General features: G+C 37.1%; 1 protein-coding gene across 1 annotated transcript in view; it reads right to left on the reverse strand.

Moving 5' to 3' along the window:
- Window positions 1–1,796: 1,796 nt before the first annotated feature.
- Window positions 1,797–26,572, reverse strand: part of LOC145999278 (uncharacterized) — a 52,016-nt gene continuing 27,240 nt past the window's right edge. Inside the window, exons 2-3 of the mRNA XM_083136215.1 lie at window positions 10,418–10,926; window positions 1,797–1,828 (exon numbers count right to left, since the gene is read on the reverse strand). Coding sequence (XP_082992341.1) covers window positions 1,797–1,828; window positions 10,418–10,926 — 541 coding nt within the window. The remainder of the gene's footprint in view (window positions 1,829–10,417; window positions 10,927–26,572) is intronic.

Consider the following 26,572-nt stretch of genomic DNA (forward strand, 5'->3'; position numbering starts at 1 on the left):
TGCGCCGGGGCCGCTTCCACCGTTAGAAAAGTTCCCGGATTTGAACCGGCCGGGGATCGAACCCGGGACCTTGAGCATGGTAGTCAGACGCGTTACCGACTGAGCCACCGCGGCCACTTAATAATTAGCAACCCTGATTTAGTATAGTTGATGCGGAATGCATATATTTCAGTATGTATAAATGTTCTGAACATGTATAATTGTTACAGTGTTGTACCATCATGATCAAAAAAGGGGGGGTACTATAAGATTATTGGAAGTAGTCTCTTACACTCTGTCCTAATTATATTCAATAAATCTGAGGCTAAAGTAAAGTATTCATTAATGTCGTTGAAATATATATTCAGAAACTACACATGAATGCTATAGGAAGATAAAACTGACAGTTTTTTGTATCATGCTGCCCTTTCTTCTTGTGTGCAGGTCACATTTTTTTCCATTTGCATTGTCTTCTGCTATGAAGTCTCACATGTATATTAAGTATCTTCATGGTTAAAATCTATGTTTATAATTAAGCAATTAAAAGTATTCTCCTTGATGTGAAACATAATATGCAAATAATATATGGAACTTTAATGTTGGGATTTATAAAGTTCTTCATTGTGATGAATACTTAGAACTGTTTCAACACCAACCTTTTGAAGTATTCACAATAAAATAAAAAATACAGTCATACGTAGTGTTTTATTATAAAAAGACAGGATATTACATACACAGTGCAAAACAGAAAAGAAAACATAATTTTAAGGTTCTGGCAGTTCACATGACCAGTGAAATTATATGCCGATTTTTCAAGAATGGAAATTTTTTAAATATATATTACATGTTATAACTAGGGACAAGAAGTTTTCTTTTTATTTTTTCCTAAATTTTGAGGTTATTTATTACTACAATTCAGTGTTATTTAAAGCAAAATTCGGTGACATTAATTGAAAATCTGTGTTATTTTTACATGCATTTTTACGGTTTCTTCTATGCATAAGATTTTCACATTGCCTTAGTTATGGAAAATTAAGGCAAATAGTTTTAATGACAAAAATAAATCAATCGAAGGCTTACCTTTGTGAGAACTGACTAAATTTCTTGCATTTGGAAAACTATTTCATCTGATCGGTCACTAAATATGAAATGTTTATTGATGGATATCACCCAAATCTTTGAACACAATCATATTTCAAACCTTTTCACTGTCACAAAATAAAATTTTCAAAAATTGTTTACTTAAATTCATTTTCAGTTTACAATAACATTGATGATTTTCCATGCACAGATTGTGCATAGTAAAAGTTCACAGTATTCACTCACCACACTTCCCATATTTATAAAAAAAAACCTTCTAAATAGAAAGACAGCAGTTTTTTTTTCCCCATTCACTCTAATGGAATGATTGCTTTAACGAAGGCTTCCACAGTTCGAAGTGTGATTTGCACCTTGTCTTCTTTCCTTCTCTTAAGCTTCTCGAAGCCTTCGACGACAGAAAGTTGCCGGTTTCTAACACTCACTTTATTCTTGTTCTCGGGCCTCTCCGACAGTGTAGTGGTAATGTCGCCACCTTGTAATTAAGCGGTCCCGGGATTGATACCTGGTGGAGGCACCACAGTGGTCTGGATTCAACAAACTTTAGGTCCAGTCCCGATTAGCCTTTATGTGCATAAAATGTATGTGAAACAGCCTCTCACTTCCATTGTGCTTAATCAAGGAATCCTTCCGCTCTCATGTTATTTTGCAATTCAGTGATTACAAAATAATATAAGTTCTATCTTAAGCATAAAGTCTTTCAGAAGCAAACTATGCATTCACTGCTGGCCTTGGGATGCTGCGGAGTACACTACAGTAGGAAAAGGAAATAAGACACTGCACAAATTGTGCATCTGCAGTAATTCTGACTGACTGAAATTTCCCTATGAATGTCAAAAAATCCATCTGACCTCAAAATACAGTTTTGTGTACACACATACAACCACATCCCTATGTAATCATTTTAAATTTACACAATGTTAAGGATAAAGACTGCCATTGTTACGTGCATGCTATTCATCAATGTTTGTTTCTAGTTATGCAGTGAACCAACATGCCATTGATCAAAGAGCACATTGATGCTACCTTACATTGTGGTGGACAGTGCAAAGAAAGTTGCAGATCTCTTTAACTGCAGACATACTGAGAGGAGGCTGGCCAATTGTTCATAGCGCAGTAGTGAATCTCGTTCAGAAATTGATGCAAAGGAAAAGTGTTTGTGATCACTAAGAAGCAGCAAGCATGGTTTCAGCAATGCTTGCGAAAAAAAAAATCTATAGGAATGCTCATATTGTTGATATTGAGAAGCACATCTAGGAGAAAAGTCAAATAACGAAAATTAAATTCATCAATTTTCAGTTCACATTAAATGTTACGATATTAATTTTTCTCAGTGCATCAGCTGTGGGTGAGAGAAAGATCCTCTTATGAGCTACATCAGTGGTTTCTAAATATCATTTTAACATGTTGTATTATGTAATCTGCTAAAAAGTGATCATGTGTACATAGGTGACAATATGCACAGCTCAGGCCAATAAAATCCCTATCCACAATGTACAGTGGGAACCATTCTAATTCCCGGATGATGGGGAGGGAAGCTTCTCCTTCCAGACAGCTGTCGCTGCGAGGCTGTTGGTGGGGACAAGCTGTGAGAGGTGGTTCTACCTGCCTGTTACGTCACACCGGGAATCGTCCTGCGTGGAGGTCACAAGCCCCAACTGCGAAGGTTGTGGGAAGGAAATGGAAAGGTGTTTCAGATGTATTGCATGTTATGTCTGCAAGGGGGATATGTGGATAGTAACTATCATATGGGGGGTAAAGGCGGTCAGGGGCGTGATGCTGATCACATCACTTTACTCACGACCGGATCAAAAAAGTGTGGGGAGTTACCCCCACACCCCCTATACGCCTTCATGGCATGGTGCTAAGCACAGGGGAGCACTTTACCTTTACCTTTTTACCATCTCACTCTATATACGCTTACATGGGAATAATGGTGATAAAATTTCTCAGTTTGAATTCTCCCTTTCTCCCTATACAATTCAATTTTGAGAAGTGTGATTTTTATTAGCACAGATTATTGACCTAAAAGTAAAGAAAGATATCTGAAAACTTGCAAATATTCCTTCTTCTTCTTTTTTTATTGCAATCTGTGCAGTGTGTTGAATAGAAGGATAAAAATATTATTCAAACTCTTAAAATATGTTCAACTATGGCTACTGTCAAAATCTTCAACATTTACACTGAGGTAATAATGTTCCCAGAAGCACAAACACACATCAAGTTTCGTTTGCATAGCCTACTCTGAAATACACGTTGTAGAAAACGAAAAACTACTGACTCCTAAAACAATTAAACAAGTCCCTGGTTGGACTTGAATATTTATCACTCATTCTAATTGCTTGTGCACATATCTAGATAAATGCAAATAATTTGTATACATGAAGGCTAAACAGATTTTTTGGCATGATCTGTAACATAATATTATACATTCATTGCTTTCTATAATCAGTGTCTTTCCTAAGGAGCAAAGGGTGGGGTGTATTGACGTTTTAATATGTAGACTGCTCTTGCTATAGGCCCAAAGCTACACATGAGGATTTGACTGTTCGGGGGAGGGAGGGGACACAATTTGTTTCCAGTAACTATATTTTAAAGATGTTTACTCTGTACATCAAATGATGATAATTGCATATGTTTCTGCACATACAAACCTCAATAAAAACTTGTTTATATGTGCCGTCTTGCCTAATTTGTAAAGATGCAATTTCAAACCAGTTATGTTGTAAGTTAATTATTTATTGATTTTCTATAATTTACTTCGCTTTTTTTGCCAATTTTATATGTGCCGTCTTGCCTAATTTGTAAAGATGTAATTTCAAACCAGTTATGTTGTAAGTTAATTATTTATTGATTTTCTATAATTTACTTTGCTTTTTTTGCCAATTTTCGCTAATCTTCAAAAATGGGGTGAGTGATGATTAGATAAAATTGATGAATGAACACTCACAAACATCCATGCCCAGGCCAGGATTCGAACCTGGGACCCCTGCCATCATAGCGCAATGTGCTAACCTCTCAGCCAAGAGGAATGGCAGGTTGTTAGTTTAAAATCGCTTGATAGTTTGTCATTGTAATTCCTAATCAATACATGTGCAGGGCCTCCCCGATGGCATAGCGGTAACATCGTCATCTTGGGTTCAATACCTTGTGGAGACACATAGTGGTTCAGATCCCACTTTAATCTGTAATTCCAATCCACGATTAGAGTAAAATTACACGCACGTATTCATATTAACTTTACAGAAGTCATGGTAATTTATTTCAATGTTTTGAGAGAGAAATGCATTACGTCTCAGGGAAGCACCGACCCCTCCACAAACACGTTATCACTCTTCTAAATGCCACTTAATATTACATGTTTTTTATTAATTCTTTGTTCTGAATTGATGGACTGCGAACTTTACTTTTATTGCCTTTTAGGCCTCCCCGATGTTGCAGTTGTAGCATCGTTGGCTTGTAATCAAGGGGTCCTGGGTTCAATTCCCTATGGAGGCACATAGTAGTTTGGATCCCACTTTAAACTGTAGGTCCAGTCCCGATTAGCCCTACTGTGCATAAAGTTTACTTTAAACACCAACTCAATAAATCAATCAACAGGGTAGGCTCTTTCCCTGGCATTCCTTACTTTTGATTTTCCACTAACTTTGGAAATTTATACTTTGATATGATGACAGGAATAAAGAATTGATAAGGCAAAAATGGGAGATGATACCAAAGACACTTTTCACTTGGTCACAATTATACGAGGTTCACTATTTATATTTTGAGGCTAACAATGAAAAAACAGGAATTTGGCATTGAAAACTGCTTTATTGTTTTTCGAAGTATTCTCCTTTATGGTCAATACACTTTTGCATTCGTTCGAACCATTTGTCAAAGCAGTTTCTCCAATCTTCTTGAGACACCTCCATTATATGGTTTTTCAACGCATCAACGGCATCTTCCGCCGACGAAAATCGTTGTCCACGCAATTTATTCTTGACATTCGGGAACAAGAAGAAGTCATTGGGTGCCAAATCAGGGCTGTACGGCAGATGACCCATCAATTCGATTTTTTGACTGTTCATAAAGTCGGTTGTTAGACGAGATGTGTGACAGCTGGCATTGTCTTGATGAAGAATGATCCGATGGCGTTTGTTTATTTTCTGCATTTGACCGAAGACCTCTGGCAAACAAATTGTTGTGTACCATTCAGAGTTAACCGTTCTACATTCCTCTAAAGGCACAGTTGCCACATGACCAGTTTTCCCGAAAAAACAGGCGACCATTTGTTTCGATGTGCTTCGAGCGCGAACAACTTTTGTTGGATTGGGTTCATCTTGAAACACCCATACAGTCGACTGCTGTTTACGTTCCGGCTCATATGCATATATCCATGATTCGTCACCTGTTACAATCTTATATACGTCTTTTTTTGAAGCACCACGATTGTATTTATTGAGCATTTGTTTGTACCAATTGACGCGAGCGTCTTTTTGAGTTTTTGTCAAATTGTGAGAGATCCAACGAGAACATACCTTTCTCACAGCTAAATGATCATGTAATATTTTATATATGCTGGTGGAACTAATGCCTATGGTTGCCTCAATCTCACAGTATGTCACATGACGATCTTTCAGTATTAGGTTTTGCACAGCATCAATGTTTTCTTGAACAACAACTGATTTTGGACGACCTTCGCGAATCTCGTTGGTGAGCGAATGGCGGCCACGATTAAATTCGTTATACCAGCATTTCACAGTGGCAAAGGATGGGGCTTCATCGCCAAATGTGGAAGTAAGTTGATCGATGCACTCTTGTCTTGATAATCCACGTCGAAAATCGTAAAAAATCATCGCACGAAAATGTTCACGAGTTAGGCAACATAAACAACACAAATGAAGTTATTGACAAAACATTTCAAGTACGTTATGGTCAATAATGCCAGACGATTCCGTGCAAACGTTAAATCGCGCCTAACTTCAATCAGTGTTGCCAAGGCTCAAAATATATCCGATACAAACCCGCCCATAGTTTGAACCAGAGACTAGTTCAATATGTCCTTAATGACATTATAGATTGTGATTGATGGTAGAAACATGATTGATTATTGCAAACCGAAATCTGGTTAGCTTATTAGTGTAGAAAGCATAAAAAGTTTGTGTCATAAATTTTATTTATTAGAATAATAATACGTAAATGACAAGAACATGTTGCACTCTATCTTCTCTACATTTCTTTAAATAAATTATATTATGAGCTAGGGGAGGCATTCAAGTTAAACCGGGAGTTTTGTTTTTTCAGAATAAGGGAACACATTTGGATGTATAGAAAATACTTTTATTTATCATGTAATCCTGCTCTAAACTAATGCACTCATTACAGCGTTTCACGGGCACTTGGATACCAACAGCGTAGAAAGGTATGTCAATGAATATTTCTCGGTCATGATCAAACTGCTTGCTTCTTCATAACACATGGCAAAGAAATTCATTGACAAATATATATATATATATATATATATATATATATATATATATATATATATATATATATTCTGTGGATCAAACATGTGAAGTGTATTTTCCAAAATTCTGTTAGTTAGACTTTAAAGTGAGCCAATAGCTAACCATCCTTCGGAGTTTCCAACTTCTATAACAATACCAGCTAAAAGGATCTACATTTGTTGCAGTGATCATGGACACACAATTGGTGATGTCATCTTAGCATCACGCGCCCCATCTAAATTATGCACTATATTTATTCCATATTTTAAACCCTCTTGTGAGTCTCCTTCTCTAAGCTCCCCAGGAATCTAACCTAGGCAGTGTTTGAAAATGTCCAAACTGACCAAAATTTACAGCTATGTGTGTGAAGGTTTGTTGGCAAAAATTTGCTCCCAGCAATGCAAATTCAGTCAGGATTTTAAAGTAACGAAAGTAGTTACTTTGTGAAACGATAAACTGTGCCTCAGGTTACATTTTCGGGTAAGGAACATGGTCGTCAGGAGGGGTCTGTGGACTTAAAACAACAATTCAATAAAACAATTCAATTCTATATTATTTCGACTATAGATGGCCTCAGCCCTCCCCCCTTCCCTCTCCGTCACAAAAAAATTCTGGCTACGTCCATGGTAAGAAGTTCAATTGATTTACTCAAAGTTTTTTTTTTTTTAAGTTAATAGTTATGTGTATACATTTGCAATGTGGGTTATTTTGGATGATGTGGTTTTTCAGGTTCACTATCAATTTCGTGTCTATTTTCATGTGAGTTTATTATAATTTTTGAAAATGAATGTTCACTTTTGAGGATAAAGACGAGGAAAGGCTGCTTTCAGTTCCAGCATGTTACATGTTCTACGAGGTTTAGCTTATATGCAAATAACATCGTTACTCTTTAAAGTAATGGTAAACTATGCAAATCAGTTACACTCCATAAAAAGTAACTATCTTAGTCACATTGTGGGCAAAATACTACAACTGGCTTTCTTTTACGAAGTAATTTTACAAAGTCTGAATGCAACAAGCACTTGATCTGTCTGTAATCTGTCTATACGTGGGAGAGGACATTTTCAGATCAGTTTTCAATAATTCATTTTCATTTCTGTCACATGCTTGGAAAATAGTTAACTGCATTAAAATTTATACGTAAAAATAGTAGTCCAGTGAGAATCAAACTTTTAACGAATCATGTTGATGAGTTAATAGCTCAAAATTTTGCATTTAGCAAATTTGATGAGTTATATTACGCGCATATGCTTAATGTATACTTTCTTAGCTTTGTGTTTATACTATTGATAATAAAATACTTGGGACAATAATGGAAATTAACAAGCGCTTCTCAAGTTGCCACCCATTCCCTCCTCCTACATGGAAGGTAACTGTGTAAATTACTGTGTCGTGCAATCTGTAACCTTCCTTTCTAAACATAAAAACAAATTGATGATATTGAATATAAAGGATCATTTTCAGAAGATTCAAACTCAAGAACGAACACCTGTTTGGTCTACTGGCAGATGAGTTATCATCTTGACCTGACATTGCGCACTATGGTGATGATTAATTATTGTATATATATTTTTTTAAAAAAAAAATAATCACATGTGCTTTAAAAGTAATAAATACTTCACTTGTCTCGAAACACTTACGAATGAATTACTCCCTATATATTTCCTTTGGAGAATGCTGTTAGAGGAGTGTTGTGAGCATGCAAAAACTTGCCTGCAATTAGAAGTGCACCAGGTGGGGGTGGGGAGAGGCTGTTCATTGCAGACACCACTTGGCTTGTACCCAGCGACAGCGTCCTACCTGTCTGCAAGGAAAAACTTCCCCGCTGTCTGGGAATACAAATGATTCCCACTGTACAGGTTAAAGAGCCTGTTATGAGAGCTTCCATCTCTGTTTTGTACCTTCGATAAAGAATAAGCATAAAAATTGGTTTGTCAGTTAAAAATCAAATATCGGTATTATCTTTCAACTACTGGTGGCATGTTTGAAAGCATGGATGAGATCCCTGCTGGATATAGATGTGCAGACAATTGATTCTGAAATGCAGATGTCAAAATCCTAAAGCATGTGAGATGTGCACAGAGTCAAGAGATTTCTATTTAAAAATCCATTTAGAAATATAGATGTTTGCAAAACTTCCTTAATGAATTCTGTTAGGTGTGTAATCTCCTCACATGCATAATAACTTTATGTTTGCAGACAAAATATTTGATTCAAATTAAACAATTAATAGATTTTGTTTCAAGTGTGTCCCCATATGTACCATGAAGTTATCTTTACAGGAAAATCTTGTCATAAATACAGTTTCTCTTTCAGATGAAACATCCTTGTATGTCTCTATTAAACTTATCATTCCAGCCAAAACATTTGTTACAAATTGAACAATTGAAAAGCTTCTCTCTACCATGAATGCACATATGCGAATTAAGACGTCTTTTATTCCCAAAACATTTGTTGCAAATTAAACATTTGAAATATTACTCTTGACTGTGAAGCTTCATGTGTACATTAAGTGTACACCTCCAGACAAAACCTCTTAGCAAATTGAATAGGAAAAGTTTCTTCGTACTGTGAATGCTCACATGCACATTAAGTCAGCTTTTAGGAGAAAAACCTTTGTTGTAAATTGAACAATTAAAGGCTTCTCTTTTGAGTGAACACTCATATGTACACTAAGGTCTCTTTCAGGGGCAAAATATTTATTGGAAATTGAACAACTAGAAGGGCCTCTCTTTATTGTGAACCTTCACATGGTCCCTAAGATGTTCTTTACAAGCAAAATCTTTATTGTAAATTGAACAATTGAAAGGCTTCTGTCCAGTGTGACCCCCTCACATGCTTATTAAGATAACCTTTAAGGGCAAAACTTTTGTTGCATATTGAACAATTGAAAGGCTTCTCTCCAGTATGACGTCTCACATGCTTATTAAGATGAACTTTACAGGCAAAATCTTTGTTGCAAATTGAACAATTGAAAGGCGTCTCTTTCATGTGACCAGTCATATGTACACTAAGATCTCCTTTACGGGCAAAATTTTTATTGCAAATTGAACAATTGAAAGGCTTCTCTTTAGTGTGAACATTCATATGTACACTAAGAACTCCTTTACATGCAAAATATTTATTGCAAATTGAACAATTGATAAGCTTCTCTTTAGTGTGAACATTCATATGTACACTAAGATTTCCTTTATGGGCAAATTTTTTATTGCAAATTGAACATTCGAAAGGCTTCTCTTTCGTGTGAACAGCCATATGTACACTAAGAACTCCTTTATGGGCAAAATATTTATTGCAAATTGAACAACTGAAAGGCTTCTCTTTAGTGTGAACATTCATATGTATACTAAGATGTTCTCTACGGGCAAAATTTTTATTGCAAATTGAACAATTGAAAGGCTTCTCTTTAGTGTGAACATTCATATGTACACTAAGAACTCCTTTACATGCAAAATATTTATTGCAAATTGAACAATTGATAAGCTTCTCTTTAGTGTGAACATTCATATGTAAACTAAGATTTCCTTTATGGGCAAACTTTTTATTGCAAATTGAACATTCGAAAGGCTTCTCTTTCGTGTGAACAGCCATATGTACACTAAGAACTCCTTTACGGGCAAAATATTTATTGCAAATTGAACAATTGAAAGGCTTCTCTTTAGTGTGAACATTCATATGTATACTAAGAACTCCTTTACGGGCAAAATTTTTATTGCAAATTGAACAATTGAAAGGCTTCTCTTTAGTGTGAACATTCATATGTACACTAAGAACTCCTTTACATGTAAAATATTTATTGCAAATTGAACAATTGAAAAGCTTCTCTTTAGTGTGAACATTCATATGTATACTAAGATTTCCTTTATGGGCAAATTTTTTATTGCAAATTGAACAATTGAAAGGCTTCTCTCCAGTGTGAACCTTGACATGCTCATTAAGATGAAACTTACGGGCAAAATACTTGTTGCAAATTGAACAACTAAAATGTCTCTCTTGTGTGGGAACACTCATAAATGTATTATGCTCAGCTTCATGGACAACAGTTTTCTTGGAAACTGAGTCTTTAAAAAACATCTGTGGTTCATGGGTTATAAAATCACCTTTGTCAGGGAAAGTGTTGTTGGAAATGGGGGCAATACATTGCTTTCTCCTGTTATTAGGCTTGAAACCTTCAACATGTGCCTTGCTTGCAAGGGTTTTTGTTGCAGTTTCAGCTTCTAATTTTTCAACTGTACTAATACATTCTGCAATTTCTTTTGGCTGCTCTTGTTTTCTCAAGTTTCCTGCGGACACTGGCAAATGTGGAACTGACCTTGGGACATCTTGTACTTGTTCTTCCACATTGTTCTTGATCCTGTAGCTGAAAAAAATATGATACAAATGTAGTTTCACTTTCTGAGTAAATAATGAAAGACTAACATGTATAAATCAATGGAAAGAAAGGAGAGTAGAGTAGACTGTTGAAGGTGACGTACATATTATTGTGTAGAACTTTCAGCAAAAAAATGCAGGCTGGACCAGGATTCGAACCCAGGTCTCTGGCATTCGATGCCATTGCTCTATGACTGAGCTACTGAGCCGGCTTGACTTTCAATGAGTTTTCACTTAAAGTTCTATGTAGTACATCTATGTGTGCCTAATTTAATGTATATTACTCCTGCAAGAATAAATACATAATATTTTTTCTACTACTTAGTCAAAAAATATTCATATCTTTGCTTCAATTTTCATTAGGTTAGCCATAAAGCTTGGTACATATCAATAGTGTGACAACATGTTGTCATTGTCTCGCATAGTTACATTCATTCAATCTTCCATTTCTTCTTTCTGTTGCGGGGTAAAAATGAGTTACTACAACCATATCTACTTGTGACCAGATATGTTAATTTGACTTAGGGCTGCCACTGCACAGTGTCAAAGCTCAAGGTCAACCTCCATTGTCACATGCCCTCAGCCTCTGAACTCCCATCTTGGTCTCATCCCTATCTCAGAGCTCAATGTAGACCCCTGGTCTAACATGAATTCAGTGACGTGCGGTGACGTCGACACTTGGGGTAGCAGTCAGTAGTGTGCTCAAGGGGGGTTGGGGTTGGTGTGGGTCACACACCCCTCCCCTTTAGGGTTCAGTATTCCTAAAAAAAGAATGCCAATAAGAGGAAAAGATTACAAAATGATGAATGAGTACTAAAAAAAATACATGTACATAAACCCCACCCACATTCGAAAATAAAAAAAACGATTTGATTTGACTACTAAGCCAGAGATCCTGGGTTAGAATCTCAGCTTGACCATGGGTATTCTTTGTGTGTGTGTCCCTTCATCAGTTTTATCATATCATCTTCACGATTAGCCAAAAGTGGCGGGAAAACGAAGTAAAACAAACCAAATCCAGCAATCAATCAATGATTTGATTTCATTTTTGTTACTTAGCGTCGCTTTTTGTCACATTTGGTTAATTGCGAAGATGATACGATAAAATTAATGAAGGTACAAACACAAAGAACACCCATGCCCAGGACGGGGTTCGAACCCGGAACTCCGGGTATCGTAGCGCGCTATGATAACCACTCCCGCACAGTTGGTTGATTTGGTGTTTTATGTCCACTTTATGCACAGAAACAAAACAGGAAACAAAACACACTTTTTTTTGTAGTTTCTTCAATAATATTCATTTGGCTTTTTGAGTTCTGAGATACACTTTCCATTCCAAATTATTTCATTATTCACTGCAGAGTACAACACATAGGACAAGAATGCGCACTCATCACGGGTTCGAATCCCGGCCTGGATTGTTCATATGAGGTTCCTTCATCAATTTCATCATATCATCACTCATCCTCATTTTCACGATAACCAAATGTGGCAGAAAAGCGAAGTAACATGAACCAATCCAACAACAATATGAACGCGCGTTCTCTTGCCCAAATAAATACATCCGTATTTATGACTGTTAGAGGCCAAGAGTAGTATATTTAAATAAAACAGTACTAAAACGAGAGTGAGAGAGAGCCCGAGCACATATTTGTAATTTAATCATTATATATTCCATACTTGAAAAAAAAGAAAGAAAGCATAACATTATTGTCTGCACATAACACGTTCCCATTTCTTAAATAATAAAACTACATCCCATATTATACATACATATTGTACAACGTGTAAAATGTTTTGTAAATACAGAGAACTGCAGAAAATTTTACCCTGAGTTCTTTAGAGGATTTACAAAAAAATCTATGAGAAACCAATCCCCTATCTGTCCTATAGGAGATAGACTGGGGGACCTGAAAGCACGGCTTTCAACCATTGCAGCGGGGAGAGGGGGCAAGGGAGGTAGAGGTAGAAATCTTCCTTTTCTTTCGGGCGGCCGTTTCTACCTGGAAACTGCTCAGGCGGAAGAAGAGCGAGCTAGGGTATCCAGCTAGCTTTGCCCGCGGAGAAGAGCGTGGAAAAAAAGGTGTTGCATATGAGCTGTGGTGGCTTTAACAAGACAATAAATATTGTGATTTGAATATAATTCGAGATGTGAGATTGATTGATCTATCTCTGCTAGACTAGCTACTCCTCAGTGCACGTCACTGCATGAATTCACTTGTAAGTCTCTTGCAGGCTGGGGACCAATCTCTGGAAGCTGTATATTTGCAAAAGTAAAACATTCACAGTAGTCGTAATTGGGGGATGCCTCAAGTAATTCAGAAAGTGATTTAAGTGTTGTATTCACCTGACATTTTCAGCCACACTATGTCCACTCCAATAAAATTTATTAGGCACAAGTACACGTTACCTTTCAACTTTCTCTTTTTTACAATGCTTCCAATTATTTTTGATTTGGTGTTTTAAGTCCACTTTATGCACAGTAAGGCTCACTGGGACTAAACCTAGAGTTTAAAGTGGGATATGAACCACTATGTGCCTCCACCGGACCCCTTGATTACAAGGCAACGATGCTACCACTGTGCCATTGGGGAGGCCTACAATGCTTGTAAAGGTGAATGCCACAGAAATTATCAATTGCTTCCAAAATTTTCTCTACATATTTACAGGTACAAGTATCCTGGGTAACTGTAACAACTTTTCTCATGGGATTTCGACCACAGCATGGGACCATGGCCACTCACCATCGTGGGAAAATTGGGGAGCTATGAATAAGTAGCATAAACCAGTCATGGATACCTACAACAACGACTGGGGGTTTGTTGTGCTGACCACCTCTGCTGAGGCATATGGGAGGGAGACAGGCAGTCAATACGTACACCCTGAACCTTACGGGCTGTTGCACCACAGGTTGAGGGGGAAAAAAACAACTGCATTCAACGCAATTTTTATTGGATAAAAAAGTCCAAACTAAATAATTTTGGAAGATATTATCAATGTACATTAATATTTCGATTTGGTATCTATTGCCACTGAGAGTCTCATGTTAATAATAATAATGGAACCTACTTTCTAGTAAGTACAAGTGCTAAGCAATTATTTTGAATATCCATATGGTTGGTTTATTTCTTATGCAGAAGTAGTAAAGCGGCCATTATCACATAGAAGGAAGTGTATTTTTGGTAAACATAGATGTAGCTGTAACAAAGTTACATTTTTGGAAGATTAGCTGTAGCTGTAGAGAAGCTACTTTTAAAGTGCAGCCTTCTGATTACTGCTAATATATTTGCTCAATACTGGTGCAGTACCAAAGCACAATGAAATGCTGCCTACTCTAACTTTTATATTATTGAGATACAAATAAATTATGTATATAAAATCTCATAAAAATGAAAAGTGTGCTGCATTTGATGAAAGGATGAACCTAGATTTATAGACCAGTGCAGGTGCGAGAGAAAATGAGAGCTTTAGCTTGGACAGTCAAAATTGGAGAGGCCAGACTCCAGACTTATTACTGAACGTAAATACTGAAACCAAAAAACCTTGGAATCTTGCCACCTTTTGGTATGGTGATACTCAACTTTAGCCTAGGAAGAAGTAAATGAGTTGCTTGGTGGGGTTTACTGCCTCTGTGTTCTGTAAAAATTGTTCTTAATATGCTGAACAGTGACATATGTTGAATTATGTAATCTGCTGAAATATGATCATGTGTACAAACAACGGCAAAGGTAATAGTAGACCTCATGGCGAAGTGGGTTAGAAACCCTGTATGCTTCAGGACAGCTTTGATAAGGCACCTGAATTGTCTCGAGCTGAACCAGGAAGATGGCGATCTTTAATCCTCAAGGCCATTCTGCAAAACGAATGCCAGAAGAGGTTAGTGTGTCGATTTGCTGGGTGATGATAAGTAGATATGTTCCTGTTTTCTGTTTTCGTTACTTTACGTTGCTTTGTTACTTCTGGAATTTGAATGACGAATAGAGTGATTTGATGAACTGAAAACCAACCCCGTGACAAATTGGTTAGCGTAATGCGCTTCAAAGTCGAATGGCTGGGTTTTGAACCTGGTCTTCATCCTGCCTCCACCTATCACATCTTTAATCTTTATCATCGCAATTAACGGAAACTGGTAGAACAATGGCGTGAAATAACAAAAATCTAAGTTTCGGTGTCCGCTTTTGAGCTTGAAGCATTGTTGTTTCGTCAATCAACAAACATCAACGATAGATCGTGCGAGTGAAATGAAATAATTCTTATTTTCTAATGAATAGTAACAAGAGAAGAACGATAGGTATTCCTCGTATTTTTCGCAAAAAAACTAATTTCCAATCTGTGGTGATAATGAACTTTATTTAGTGTCCAAAATATGTTTAAAATGAATTTACGTTAATCCATGCACATGTAACCCATTGCGGAGGGTCTTCAGGATGGCGTAGTAATAACGTCAAGCCATGTAATCAAGGGGCCCTGAGTTCCATACCCGGTGGAGACATATAAAGGTTTGGATCCCACTTTATACCGATTAGCCTATCTGTGCATAAAATGGACTTTAAACAAAAACCGAAACTAATTAAGAACTTACTGTAAAATGAAGAATATTTTAAGAGTATATCAAGAATGGTAACAACAAAAATGATTTCGAAAAGCAACAATATGCAAAGCACCTGAAATCCCCACTGGCTTACAACATGATACTATTCGTCATATAAGAATTATTATTTCAGAGTTAAAACTCTGACATTTGCAGAAATTTGCAGCTTTGAAATTTATTGCTACTCTCAATGATTAAGTGCTTTCTTAGCTTTGCATTGCTCTGGTTCGCTCAGTCGCTATCTTTGTGTGAGCTTAGATTCAATGTGATAGAATCTTATAGTCAATCCTTCACACAACTTTGCTGTATGCTTGCTACAGGTTTGACATATTAACATAACAATAGCGTCGCTTTTCTGCCAGTTTTTTTTTAAAATTGCGACGATGAAGATGAGTGAACATATGATAAATAGAAGATTCAAAAATAACACCAATGAGCAGGCCGGTATTCGAACATGGGACCCCTGACGTAAAAGCATCTAGTGCTACTACTCAATCAATTTTCACATAGAAACTTACACTTACACATCTCTTCCTTACATATGTATTTTGTTTTACCTGCTGCACTTCTCTTATGGTGAATACTAACCCCTCTTTTCAGGTTTATCTCATGTTTATAGCTATTGCTTTGTAGTGAATGATACTTAGTTCTATTAAGCCCTCGCGAATCTTATTCCGAAGAAAACCCTGTTAGAGGATTACATGTGAAGTGTTATTCATAATATATAATAAAGTCTGCTTTGGTCAGCATTTTTAGTGTATCTAATGAAAATTGCATTTTCATTTCGTGTTGAGGCACATTTTCGTCAGCCAGACTTTGCATTTAAAAAATGTAGGTCAAGTATATATTAGTCATTCTGAATTCGAGTCAATTAAAACATTTTGCGTTCCGAGATTATCCATTAGGATAAAATTTGGACGTAATGAATGTAAGTAGAGAAAATTCAAGTAGAGAAAATGCAACTTCAGGGTGGCTACAAACAAGCAGAATGAAATTCCCTGACTTTTCCAGGTTTTCCAGGACAAAATTTACATTTTTCCCTGACAATTACTAACTAAACCAAATTGATGTTTTTGCAAATGGAAATAATAAACTCATAGAGATCCATGTATGGTTTCGTTAAGTACCAATATTATCTTCTATGAAATTGACTTAATTTCTTTATTCTCTATGATTTGAATTCAAACTGCAAAATAGTGAATTTGGAAAATTATTACAATTCACAAGCTACGGAAAGATTATGGAATTTTGTCATACGCAGTAAGTTTAAAATAAAATACTTGATTATTTTTAAAGTTACGACTAAATTAGATACGAGAGAAGAGTGATTGTTTAAGATATACAATTTGTAATTTATCAGTCTCCTTATACATTCTTGGTATAATATGTTGATATTTCCAGTGTCCACTGAGATTTGGAACCCTCTGCTTGCAAGAAACGTGAGTGCGGACTCATTTTTCAATGCATAAAGCTACTTCTCTCTTCTCTGTAAAGCAAACAACTTAACTCTTGCATATGAGTGAAACAACTGAATCGAACAAAATAAAGTGTCATATTTCCTTACATTATCAATGGGATTTCTGCTTCAGTACAGTATATTCAAATGAAGTACTGTGAAACTGACAACAAGCAGTTATACCGTTAATGCTGATGAAAAGGGTATATAGGTATTAGAAATTTAACACAAGGAATTTATAGAATTGCATTGTATAGGTACCTCATTTGGCTAACCACACATTAAAACAGGTACACTCTAATAATAAAAGCTTCTGAAAGTTCATATACGAGGGGCATCCTGAAAAAAGCTCCAATGGTGCCTTTACGCAGCACTAGTGGTTGGAGAGCAACACACACACATGCAGGCAGGAAGAAGTGGCATGTAGCTGTAATCTGGTACAGTTGCAATGCAGCCGTTTTAGGACAGTTCTAGGTTAAAGTTGCAGCTCGAATACAGTCTCCCACCAACTGTAATGTAGCCTACATTGCATGCTCAGAATTTGCCAAAGAGCCACCAGCAATCGTGTGTGGTGTGCAGACCAGACGTCATGAGTGATAGTATGGTCAGACGATGGTGCAGACAATTCACGGAAGGCCAATCGAATGTGCACAACCCCATACAGCTGAGTACACATGGGCCCTTTGCATCACTTCAGGTGAGAGATCTTGGACCACTCCCTGTACAGCCCTGGCCTTGAATGTACCGACTTTCATCTCTTTGTTTAACTGAAGAGGTTTCTGGCAGGCCAAGGATTTGACAGCTATGCTGCGGTAGAGATAGTTCCAGTCTTTGCTGTCAGATACATATACCATGGGCATATAAAATTTAGTGCCATGCTACGACAAATGACAGAACAACGGTGGTAATTATGCCCAAAATTAGGTTAGGACTCACTGTTACGAATGCAATAAACTAAACTGATATTCTTGTTTTATTTATGCCTAATTGGTAGGGACCTTGATATTCTGAATTTTTTTTTTTTTGAAATTGGTGTATTTTCTTCTTTTTTTATTTTTTACTATACGGTGTTATTTTTCCCAAAATTCACATTTTCATTTTAGGGCATTTTCTGGCAAATATCTGAAATTATACCTTCATGGTGTTTTAAAACTACTGTTTCAAATTGTAAGTCGCATGGCCTACGCCTCTTCGTGAGAGTTTCATATCTTGAAAGTTATTTTGGGAAAGTTATTTTCCATACCCCCTTTTTAATTTTAAGGACGGGTTTTAGATAATGGAATTTTCCCCGTATATACTGAAGGGTGCAGAATGACCATAAGTGTCGACACACCAAAAAAATTAAAATCAATTTCACGTGACAGATATCGATATATTATGGCACCAAAAATTGGCATTATCTTTTTTTGACTTGTTAGTGTTATGTTTCCGAAAATTCGCGTTTTGGTTTTAGAACATTTATCTGCCAAATATACCGAAACTTAGTACTCCATTGTGCTTCTAAACTATTATTTTAAATTGCAGGTCACATGGTCTACGTATTTTCGTGACAGTTTGATATGTTGGAACAGATTCTTGAGGAAGTAAAAGTAAAGTACTCCCCTGCACTTTTCGATGAAGGGGTATAGGGGTGTTGAGTTAGGGCCCCACACTTTCTTGATCACGGCTGAAGGTGGAGGTGATGTGATCAGCACCACGCTCTTGGCTACCTTTATCCCTAAAAGTTTCCTCAAGGTACCAGCTTCATATGATACTGGGTGGGTGATGGAGCAGTTTGAATATGTGGAAAACATTCCGGTTCTCCCCCGCAGGGGATCGACCCCGGGTCTCTCGCATAGTAGTCAGATGCCCTAACGACTGAGCTCCATTATTACTCGCTCGACAAATGCCGATGGTACGCACTTAGCTTGGTAATTCAAAACATATCTCGTGCGACAAATACGAAGATGTGGCTCCCGTGTGATGGTAGATATGCTCTCGATCTCCTGCCACTTTGCTGTGTGATGGAAATGGTTTTGATAGAAGTTGAAAAAATCGCGGGAAATACATGATTTAATGTGGCTGTCAGAATTATTCCATGTACGTATAACTCTATAGTTTACTCTTGAGTAAAATGTTGGAAAACTTGCATGTTCTATGTACACAAACATGGCCTAGAAAAGACAAGAATGTTGGATTTCATGGAATTCTTCGTTGTTATAGGCCATTTCTTTTTTAAAAAATCGCTAAAAACTCCAAAAATTCGCATTTTATGCCAAATTCGCATTACTTCGATATTTTCAACGGGCAAAAAATATGTCCAGACATCACTGGACATTCCTAAACATAACTTCGCAGCAATTGCTTTTTTTCACGGTTTTGGCGTTTGCAAAAAATCAATGTCCCTACTAATCGGAAATTACTTTCTGACCACCCCTCGTATAAATCAGTAGATGGAAAGTGAAAATTTATCAGGGCTGGCAGAGAAAAGTCAATTCTTGAAGAAAGTGATTTGCTTTAATGATTGAATGATTCGAGTAAATATGATATTAAAATATTTACGTATTTATTATTAGTATTTTATTTCATAATATTGGACATTAACCTTACTCAGTGAGAGATTAATGACCATATCTCACGAGTTTAAACAGACAGGACAGAGTGTGGCGTTAATTTCATTGCAATACTAGTGTTGCAGTAAATTTGAGGTTGGGAGCATGCACTTGCCAATTTTTATAACATTCACCAATGCAGATTTATGTTTCACTTTTTCGTGATAGTATTCAATATACACTGCTGGACAAAAAAAAACGGACACTTGCATTTTTTGTGATAATGCATAAATTCTGATTCGAAGGCTAACTAAAGGTTACAGAAATTATTGGAAATAAGAAAACCTGAATATATTCAACAGAAGGCAAATTAAAATTTATTGTTAATAAGATAAATTAGAACAAAAATGAAAGTTACAGAAAACTACCAAAAAAAAAAAAAGAGAAAAGGAAATCTTACCAATATTTTTTTTTAATATTGTTAACTGGTACTGGTGGGGTATATAAGCTGTCTAGTAGTGGGTGTTACCTCCCCTGGCATCAATTACAGCTTGTATCCGCCGTGGCATACTTCGAATAAGATTGGTAATCACTTCTTGGTCCAATTGCTCCCATTCTTCTTGAATAGCAAGTCTTAGCTCTTCAATTGTTTCTGGAACTATTGCGCGATTTCTGATATGTCGTTTCAGTTGATCCCAGACGTGCTCTATCGTATTTAGGTCCGGACTTTATGATGGCCATTCTAATCGCTTATCGCAACTTCGTCCACGTACTCCGTGACAATATTCGCAATGTGAGGACGCGCATTGTCATGCATGAAAACAAAGTCCGGGCCTATGAATGGTGCATATGGTACTACATGATCTTCCACACATTCTGTAATATACCTGCAAGCTGCCATTGCCTCATTGTCTACAAGAACCAACTCTGTCCGTCCTTGTAAAGAGATACCTCCCCAGACCATGACACCACCGCCTCCAAAGGGTGATATTTCAAAGAAACAACATTGCTCATAATGCTTATTAGGTCTTCTATACACGTGTTCACGCCCGTCTGATGAACGTAGATTGAATTTTGACTCATCGGAGAATAAAACCTTTTCCCACTGCTCCACATTCCAATGTAAGTGTTTTGTAGCAAATTCCAGTCTTCGCTTCCGGTGACGTGCTAACAACCTGGGATCTGTAGCGTCCGAGATGATAAACCACTTTCATTCAGTCTTCTACGAACTCTTCATGAAGAAACCACAGCTCTATGAACATTTCTCAAACACTCTACCACAATATTTGAAGTCGTACGACGGTCTCTTAAGACTATGATACTCATTAAACAATCTTTCCGTGCTGTTGTGCATCGTTTCTGACCAGAACCCGGTCTTCTACCATAGGAACCAGTTGAATCATACCGTCTGAGAGCTTCATGGATAGTACTTTGTGCCATATTTAGCACCCTAGCAATATAGTGTACACTACGACCATCATCGTGAAGAACTACTGCTTTTACTACCTCTTCACGTCTCATTTTCAAGCTAGCAAACTTACAATACACTTGCAAGAAAAATACCAGCAATGACAATGTCAATAATATCTGTTACTATGGTTACTATGAACCAAAATTCATGGCTCTCTAGACATTAAACAAAATAACATCAACAGGAATTGAAAATCAATAACTTAAAACAAAATTTCATGAAATTGATTTTGAGCCTACTAGGTGTTCCAAATAAGTAAATACGAGTAAATAAATAAATAAATAAATAATAAACGGAAAAGCTATGGAAAATGTTCAATAATGAATGTTCAATTGTTCAATACTTAACTGAGAGCGTAATTCATAAGTAATTGCAAAATAGATGTCAAATATTAAGGTGTCCGTTTTTTTTTGTCCAGCAGTATATATCCCGTTTGGTTGGATTCTTCTTGATATCTAAGAATAGGGCAATGTCATTGTAAATGTATGTTAACTTGTGCGAAACCAGTAATATGTCAGGATGATGAAAGAAAACCTTCGTAAACACTGCTACATTAAATAAAGTGAAGTGAGCCAGAAGAGTAATAAATTTCCAGCAGCATATTTGCAGTCTAAAGTTCTTCTTGTTTATGCATGCGATTTTTGTTGGATGTTGCAGTCCATGCAATTTCTGTCACATGTTGTAGTGAGATACTTTGTCGGGTGGCGATATTCGACAAAAATCGTATGTATCAATGGAACCTATTTGTTTCCATGTTCCTTCAGTTTGCCCAACAAAATTCCTTACTACGACGTCCGACAACTATCGGACGGCACCAACCGCTCTTATCCCCTCCATCTGTTGACAAGTCCCCTTACTACTCCCATACGGACAAGAAAAAATAATACTTCAATGCATTTTCCACGTAATATTTAGAGGCTTGACCTTTACTCCCCCGATGATACCATATGGTATCATGGTGATGATTACGAAATGAATGTGCTTTTTGGACCTTCATACTCTTATGTTTGAGTGGAAACTCAGACACAGGTCTGGAGCAAGCCTGGGAAATTCATATTGATGACCAATCTCCCCCCATCTCCGCAACATATTCATGCCACATTTCCGAACAGAGTTTCACATCTTGGCTCATTATTCATCTTGTATGGCACCCAGAAACATGAAACATATTTCAGTCTCTTTGGAAACGTCCATTCTTTGAAAATAATGCTCCAGATTTTTGTTTTTTTGTTGAAATTCGAGGGTCACACCCTCCAAACCCCCTTCATCGTTCGGCGTTCTGAATTGTACACGGTTGCATGCTCTGATGTTTTAGCTGCAAAACAAAACTTATCTGAAGTAGATTTCTCCCATAGTGCCAGAGTTATAACAATTTTCCTTCAAAAATGCAAATTACATATTTTTCGTAAGAAAAAAAAATCACATTGTCGCTCATTATTCAACTTGTATGGCACCCAAGAACATGAAACATTTTTCATTATCTTGAGAAATGTCCATTCTTTGAAAAGAATGCTAAAGTTCGCGCGTTCTCCCCAAAATAGCGGTAGAAGAGGACATGGCCGTATTTAGAGGGGGGTTTGTAGGGTTCAAACCCCCCCCCCCCCGAAACTTCTGACATGTTGGATTAATGGATGTTCAGAAACCAAAATATGTAACAAATTTTCAATTTTTTTTCGAAGCATCACAAAAATACAAGGAGACAATGTTGAAACGATCGAGCTAGAATTTTCATACATTTGGAATTCTGAAAGTTGAGTGAAACAGGATTTATTCTCGGAATTGCAGCCCACCAGCGACCCCTCCATTATCACTTCTGCTGTCATCTTTCCAGTATTGTTCCTGCGTCACAAGGAATATAGACTGAAGATTCCCTTATGATTGTCCCAAAATTCCCTTTTCAGCTTTAAAATTCCCCATTCGATAAAGTCGAAAATAAATCCCCCTTGATAGGAGTTCAAACCTAGTACCTCCAGTTTCGTAGAGCATTACGTTCGCGATTGAGGTTACAATCCATGCACCAGGCTAAGCTTTTAAAGAGAATAACTGGTTCTACACTTTTCAAAATTCCAAAAATTTAATTTTAAAGTCAAACAACAAAAACTTTATGACTAAAATTTCCATCTAACTTTTAAAGTTTTTTCTTTAAGGTATCTAAAGTATAATGACGAAGTAAAATAATTGTACATTTCAGTACACACTGTATGAAACGTAAAAAACAAAAAGAAACTTATGCTGGATATTCACTCATCTGCTGGATTAAGTAGGCCCCCTCAAGGATATAACAATAATATAATAATAATTATTATTAGTATTATTATTATGGAATAAAATTGTTTTATTATTATTGTACAATTATTATTATTATTTCTATTATTCAAATTTCTGGCGGCGCCCTGGGAACAATTATGAATGAACCCCCCCCCCAAATTTTTTCCTGCCTACGGCCATGGAAGAGGAGGCAAACTCCAGATTTTTATGTTTTTTTCCATTGAAATTCGGGGGACGTGCCCCCCCCCCAAGCCCCCCTTTCTCGGTCCGGTGTTCTGAATTGTACACGGTTGCATGCACTGATGTTTTAGCTGCAAAACAAAAGTTATCCAAAGTAGATTGCTCCCATAGTGCCCAAGTTATAACAATTTTCCTCCAAAGAGTGTTCGAATTTAAAATTCTCGCCGAGAAGCCCGGGCGAGAGATTTTCTCTCTCCTCCTGCCATCACTGGTTTCTGGCGCCGTGGTTGTGTTGCGCATAAAAGGGACCTAAAAGTTGAGGCCGAAACTTACGAACGAGATTTCCTGTTCCTGAGCAGAGACCCACAACGATATCTTTAAATAAATAAATAAAAAAAGTCAAGGAAGACGATATTCCCTGACATTTCCCTGACTTTTTTTGACACCTCAAATTCCCTGACTTTTTTTGACACCTCAAATTCCGTGACTTTTCCTGGTTTTCCAGGTTTTCCAGGTCTGTCGCCACCCTGAACTTGTATATCGAAATTGACATGTCCAAATGATCTGTGAAAGTAGTATTTAGCATGTGCCGGCCACTGTGGCAGAGTGGTTAGCACATCGCGCTTCGATGCCAGGGGCCTCGGGTTCGAATCCTGACCTGGGCATGAATGTTTGTGAGTGTCCATTCATCAATTTCATCATATCATCATTCTTAGCAAATCAGATAGAAGTGGCACAAGAAGCGAAGTAACAATCAATCAAGTATAGGCCATGATTGTATCTGGTAGCCTATATGAACGAGATGTGACCCTCCTCTCAAACAATACGTGCCTTGTCCCCACCGAACGAAGTGTGGATTAATGTCAGTTATAAATTAATTGTCCGAAAGTACGTATTAGGCATGAACAGAACAAAATATACTCCTGAAGAATTACAAATGTTATAAGCCAGTTCAAGGCCGGGAGCATGCTGTCTGTCTATACAATTTCCTCAAAAAATGGGATAAAACCCGGAAGATTGAACCCAACATCGGTTTCCACGTCACTCCAGAAGTTATCCAAGCTGCTCGAGAAGAACGAGAATTCACGTTGGATTTGTGACGTGATAGTGAGGGGGAAATAAGAAAATGAAGGGGAGAGGAAAGCGTTCCTGGAAGAGTGATCTTCACGTAGATTAGGAAACACAGTTCAGCAGGAAAAGCCAAACCTGCAAGTTGTACATAGTGATACATGCAGGTTTTTAGTCTTTTAACGTTTTTGAAGTGGGAATAGGGTAATTGTGCAAGTTTTTAGAGAACGACGAATATTTTTACATACAAAACCTGGGGGGCGTATATAATATCATGTATCCACACCAACCCTTGTCCACTATGCTTTTATTACATTTCGACGTGGTACCATGTTATGTACCTAGTTTTTTTATACGAACCTGAAGAAGGGGATAGTTAGTCACCGAAACATAGTTCTAAAGAAAGGAAAATAGGAACAACATACTTGCATACATAAGTACAGTTTTTAATGTTAATTTTTGACGTCTTTTTTATAACTATTAACTAGTTAAACTAAAAATCCGTTGTTGTTCGTTATCCTAAAATAACATTTTGTTTCTTTACGCTAACAAGATTCTATGATTATTGAATGGGTTCACTTCAGGCGTTAATTATGAGGCATTTTTAAGTCAAGTCACTAGAAGGGGTGATTTTGTGTTTCTCTTTCACTTAGTGTTTATGCAGAGGATTGTGCATGATTGGTGAATGGATGATTTCTGCGTGATTGAAAATTGACAAGTTTCATTAGAGATTTTGTTCTTGAGGGTACAGCAGTGGCGTACTGGTTCAATTGCCCCTAGAGATTGTTTCTGGGTCTTGGTTCTCGTTAGAGACTGAAGCGATATGTAATAATGCATCATTAGCTTCCTACTTAGTGACTTTTGTGATTACTATACTGAAAACAACTCCATCTGGTGGTTGACCTTGAAGGCTATTTCTGGCCCTTTTTGTCCACCAATCATTTTCAGGGGAGTGTGATCCAATGGGTGTCCACAAGCTCAGTTGCGAAGTAAAACTGAAGGTGACGTTGCCAAGTGCAGTTCTGATTTTGCCAGTTGTCTTTATATGACTGTGTGTCCTCCTGCATTCCGACCTGTGGGTGGTCCTTCCGGAAACTTCATCGCTCAGAACCGCGTGTTCAGTTCCATTATAAATTTATATTGCCCACCTAGCACATTACAATTTGCTTTTTTCAGTCATAAAGATATTGTGTGTACCCTGTAGAATCCCATAATAATTTACTACAAACAATATTTATGATCTGCTACAAATGGCCATGATTGGCTGCTGCTACACATTCATATGATGTATGATTTATTTCATTCTGTTGACCATTGTACAGTGGTTGTTTTCCACACATGGTATGGAACATGTCAGTACATAATTACAGTTAATAATCATGTTCAAATACGTACAAGTATATATATGTGTGTGTAAAGATATTATACTACATTACTATATAATTGTTTGGTAGGTAGATCAGTGTCACCGATTGCTTGATGACTTACTTACTCCACCAACTACCCTACATCAGGCATGTCAAACTCAAAATATGAACTGGGCCAAATAGTCAGTAGTGTTAGATAGGGCGGGCCGCAAGGAAAAAAAATATCTTTAATACTTTATTTTAAAGAATGACTAACATAACACTTAATAAAGTATATTGAACATTCATTGAAACTTGATCATTGCTTCTTGCCTGACAGCTGGCATCTTTTTTCTGCCACCAACTTATCAATATCAGGAGACATCTTATTCAAAGCAGCTACTTTCAGAACACAGCTAAGATGAACGTCTGAAAATCTGGATCTCGTTGGTGACTTGTTTCCTTTCACGAGTGAGAAAAGTTTTTCACACTGGTAAGTGCTACCGAACATGGAAATTATTTCACACCCAAATTTGCGGGTTTCTGGAAAACGTGCAGGCAAGTACTTGTAAAAGTCAGGGATACCCACTTCGCTGTACTTTTGTTTCAAAGTTGAGTCGCACTGAATTTCAATTACTTCCATCTGCAAATGTGCTGCTACTTTTTCTACGTCAGTCGTAAACAGGGCTGAAAACAGGGAGATCTTGTCTTCGAAACAACGAAC

Source organism: Lepisma saccharinum, chromosome 15, assembly GCF_977018435.1.
Source record: "Lepisma saccharinum chromosome 15, izLepSacc3.1, whole genome shotgun sequence".
NCBI lineage: Eukaryota > Metazoa > Arthropoda > Insecta > Zygentoma > Lepismatidae > Lepisma > Lepisma saccharinum.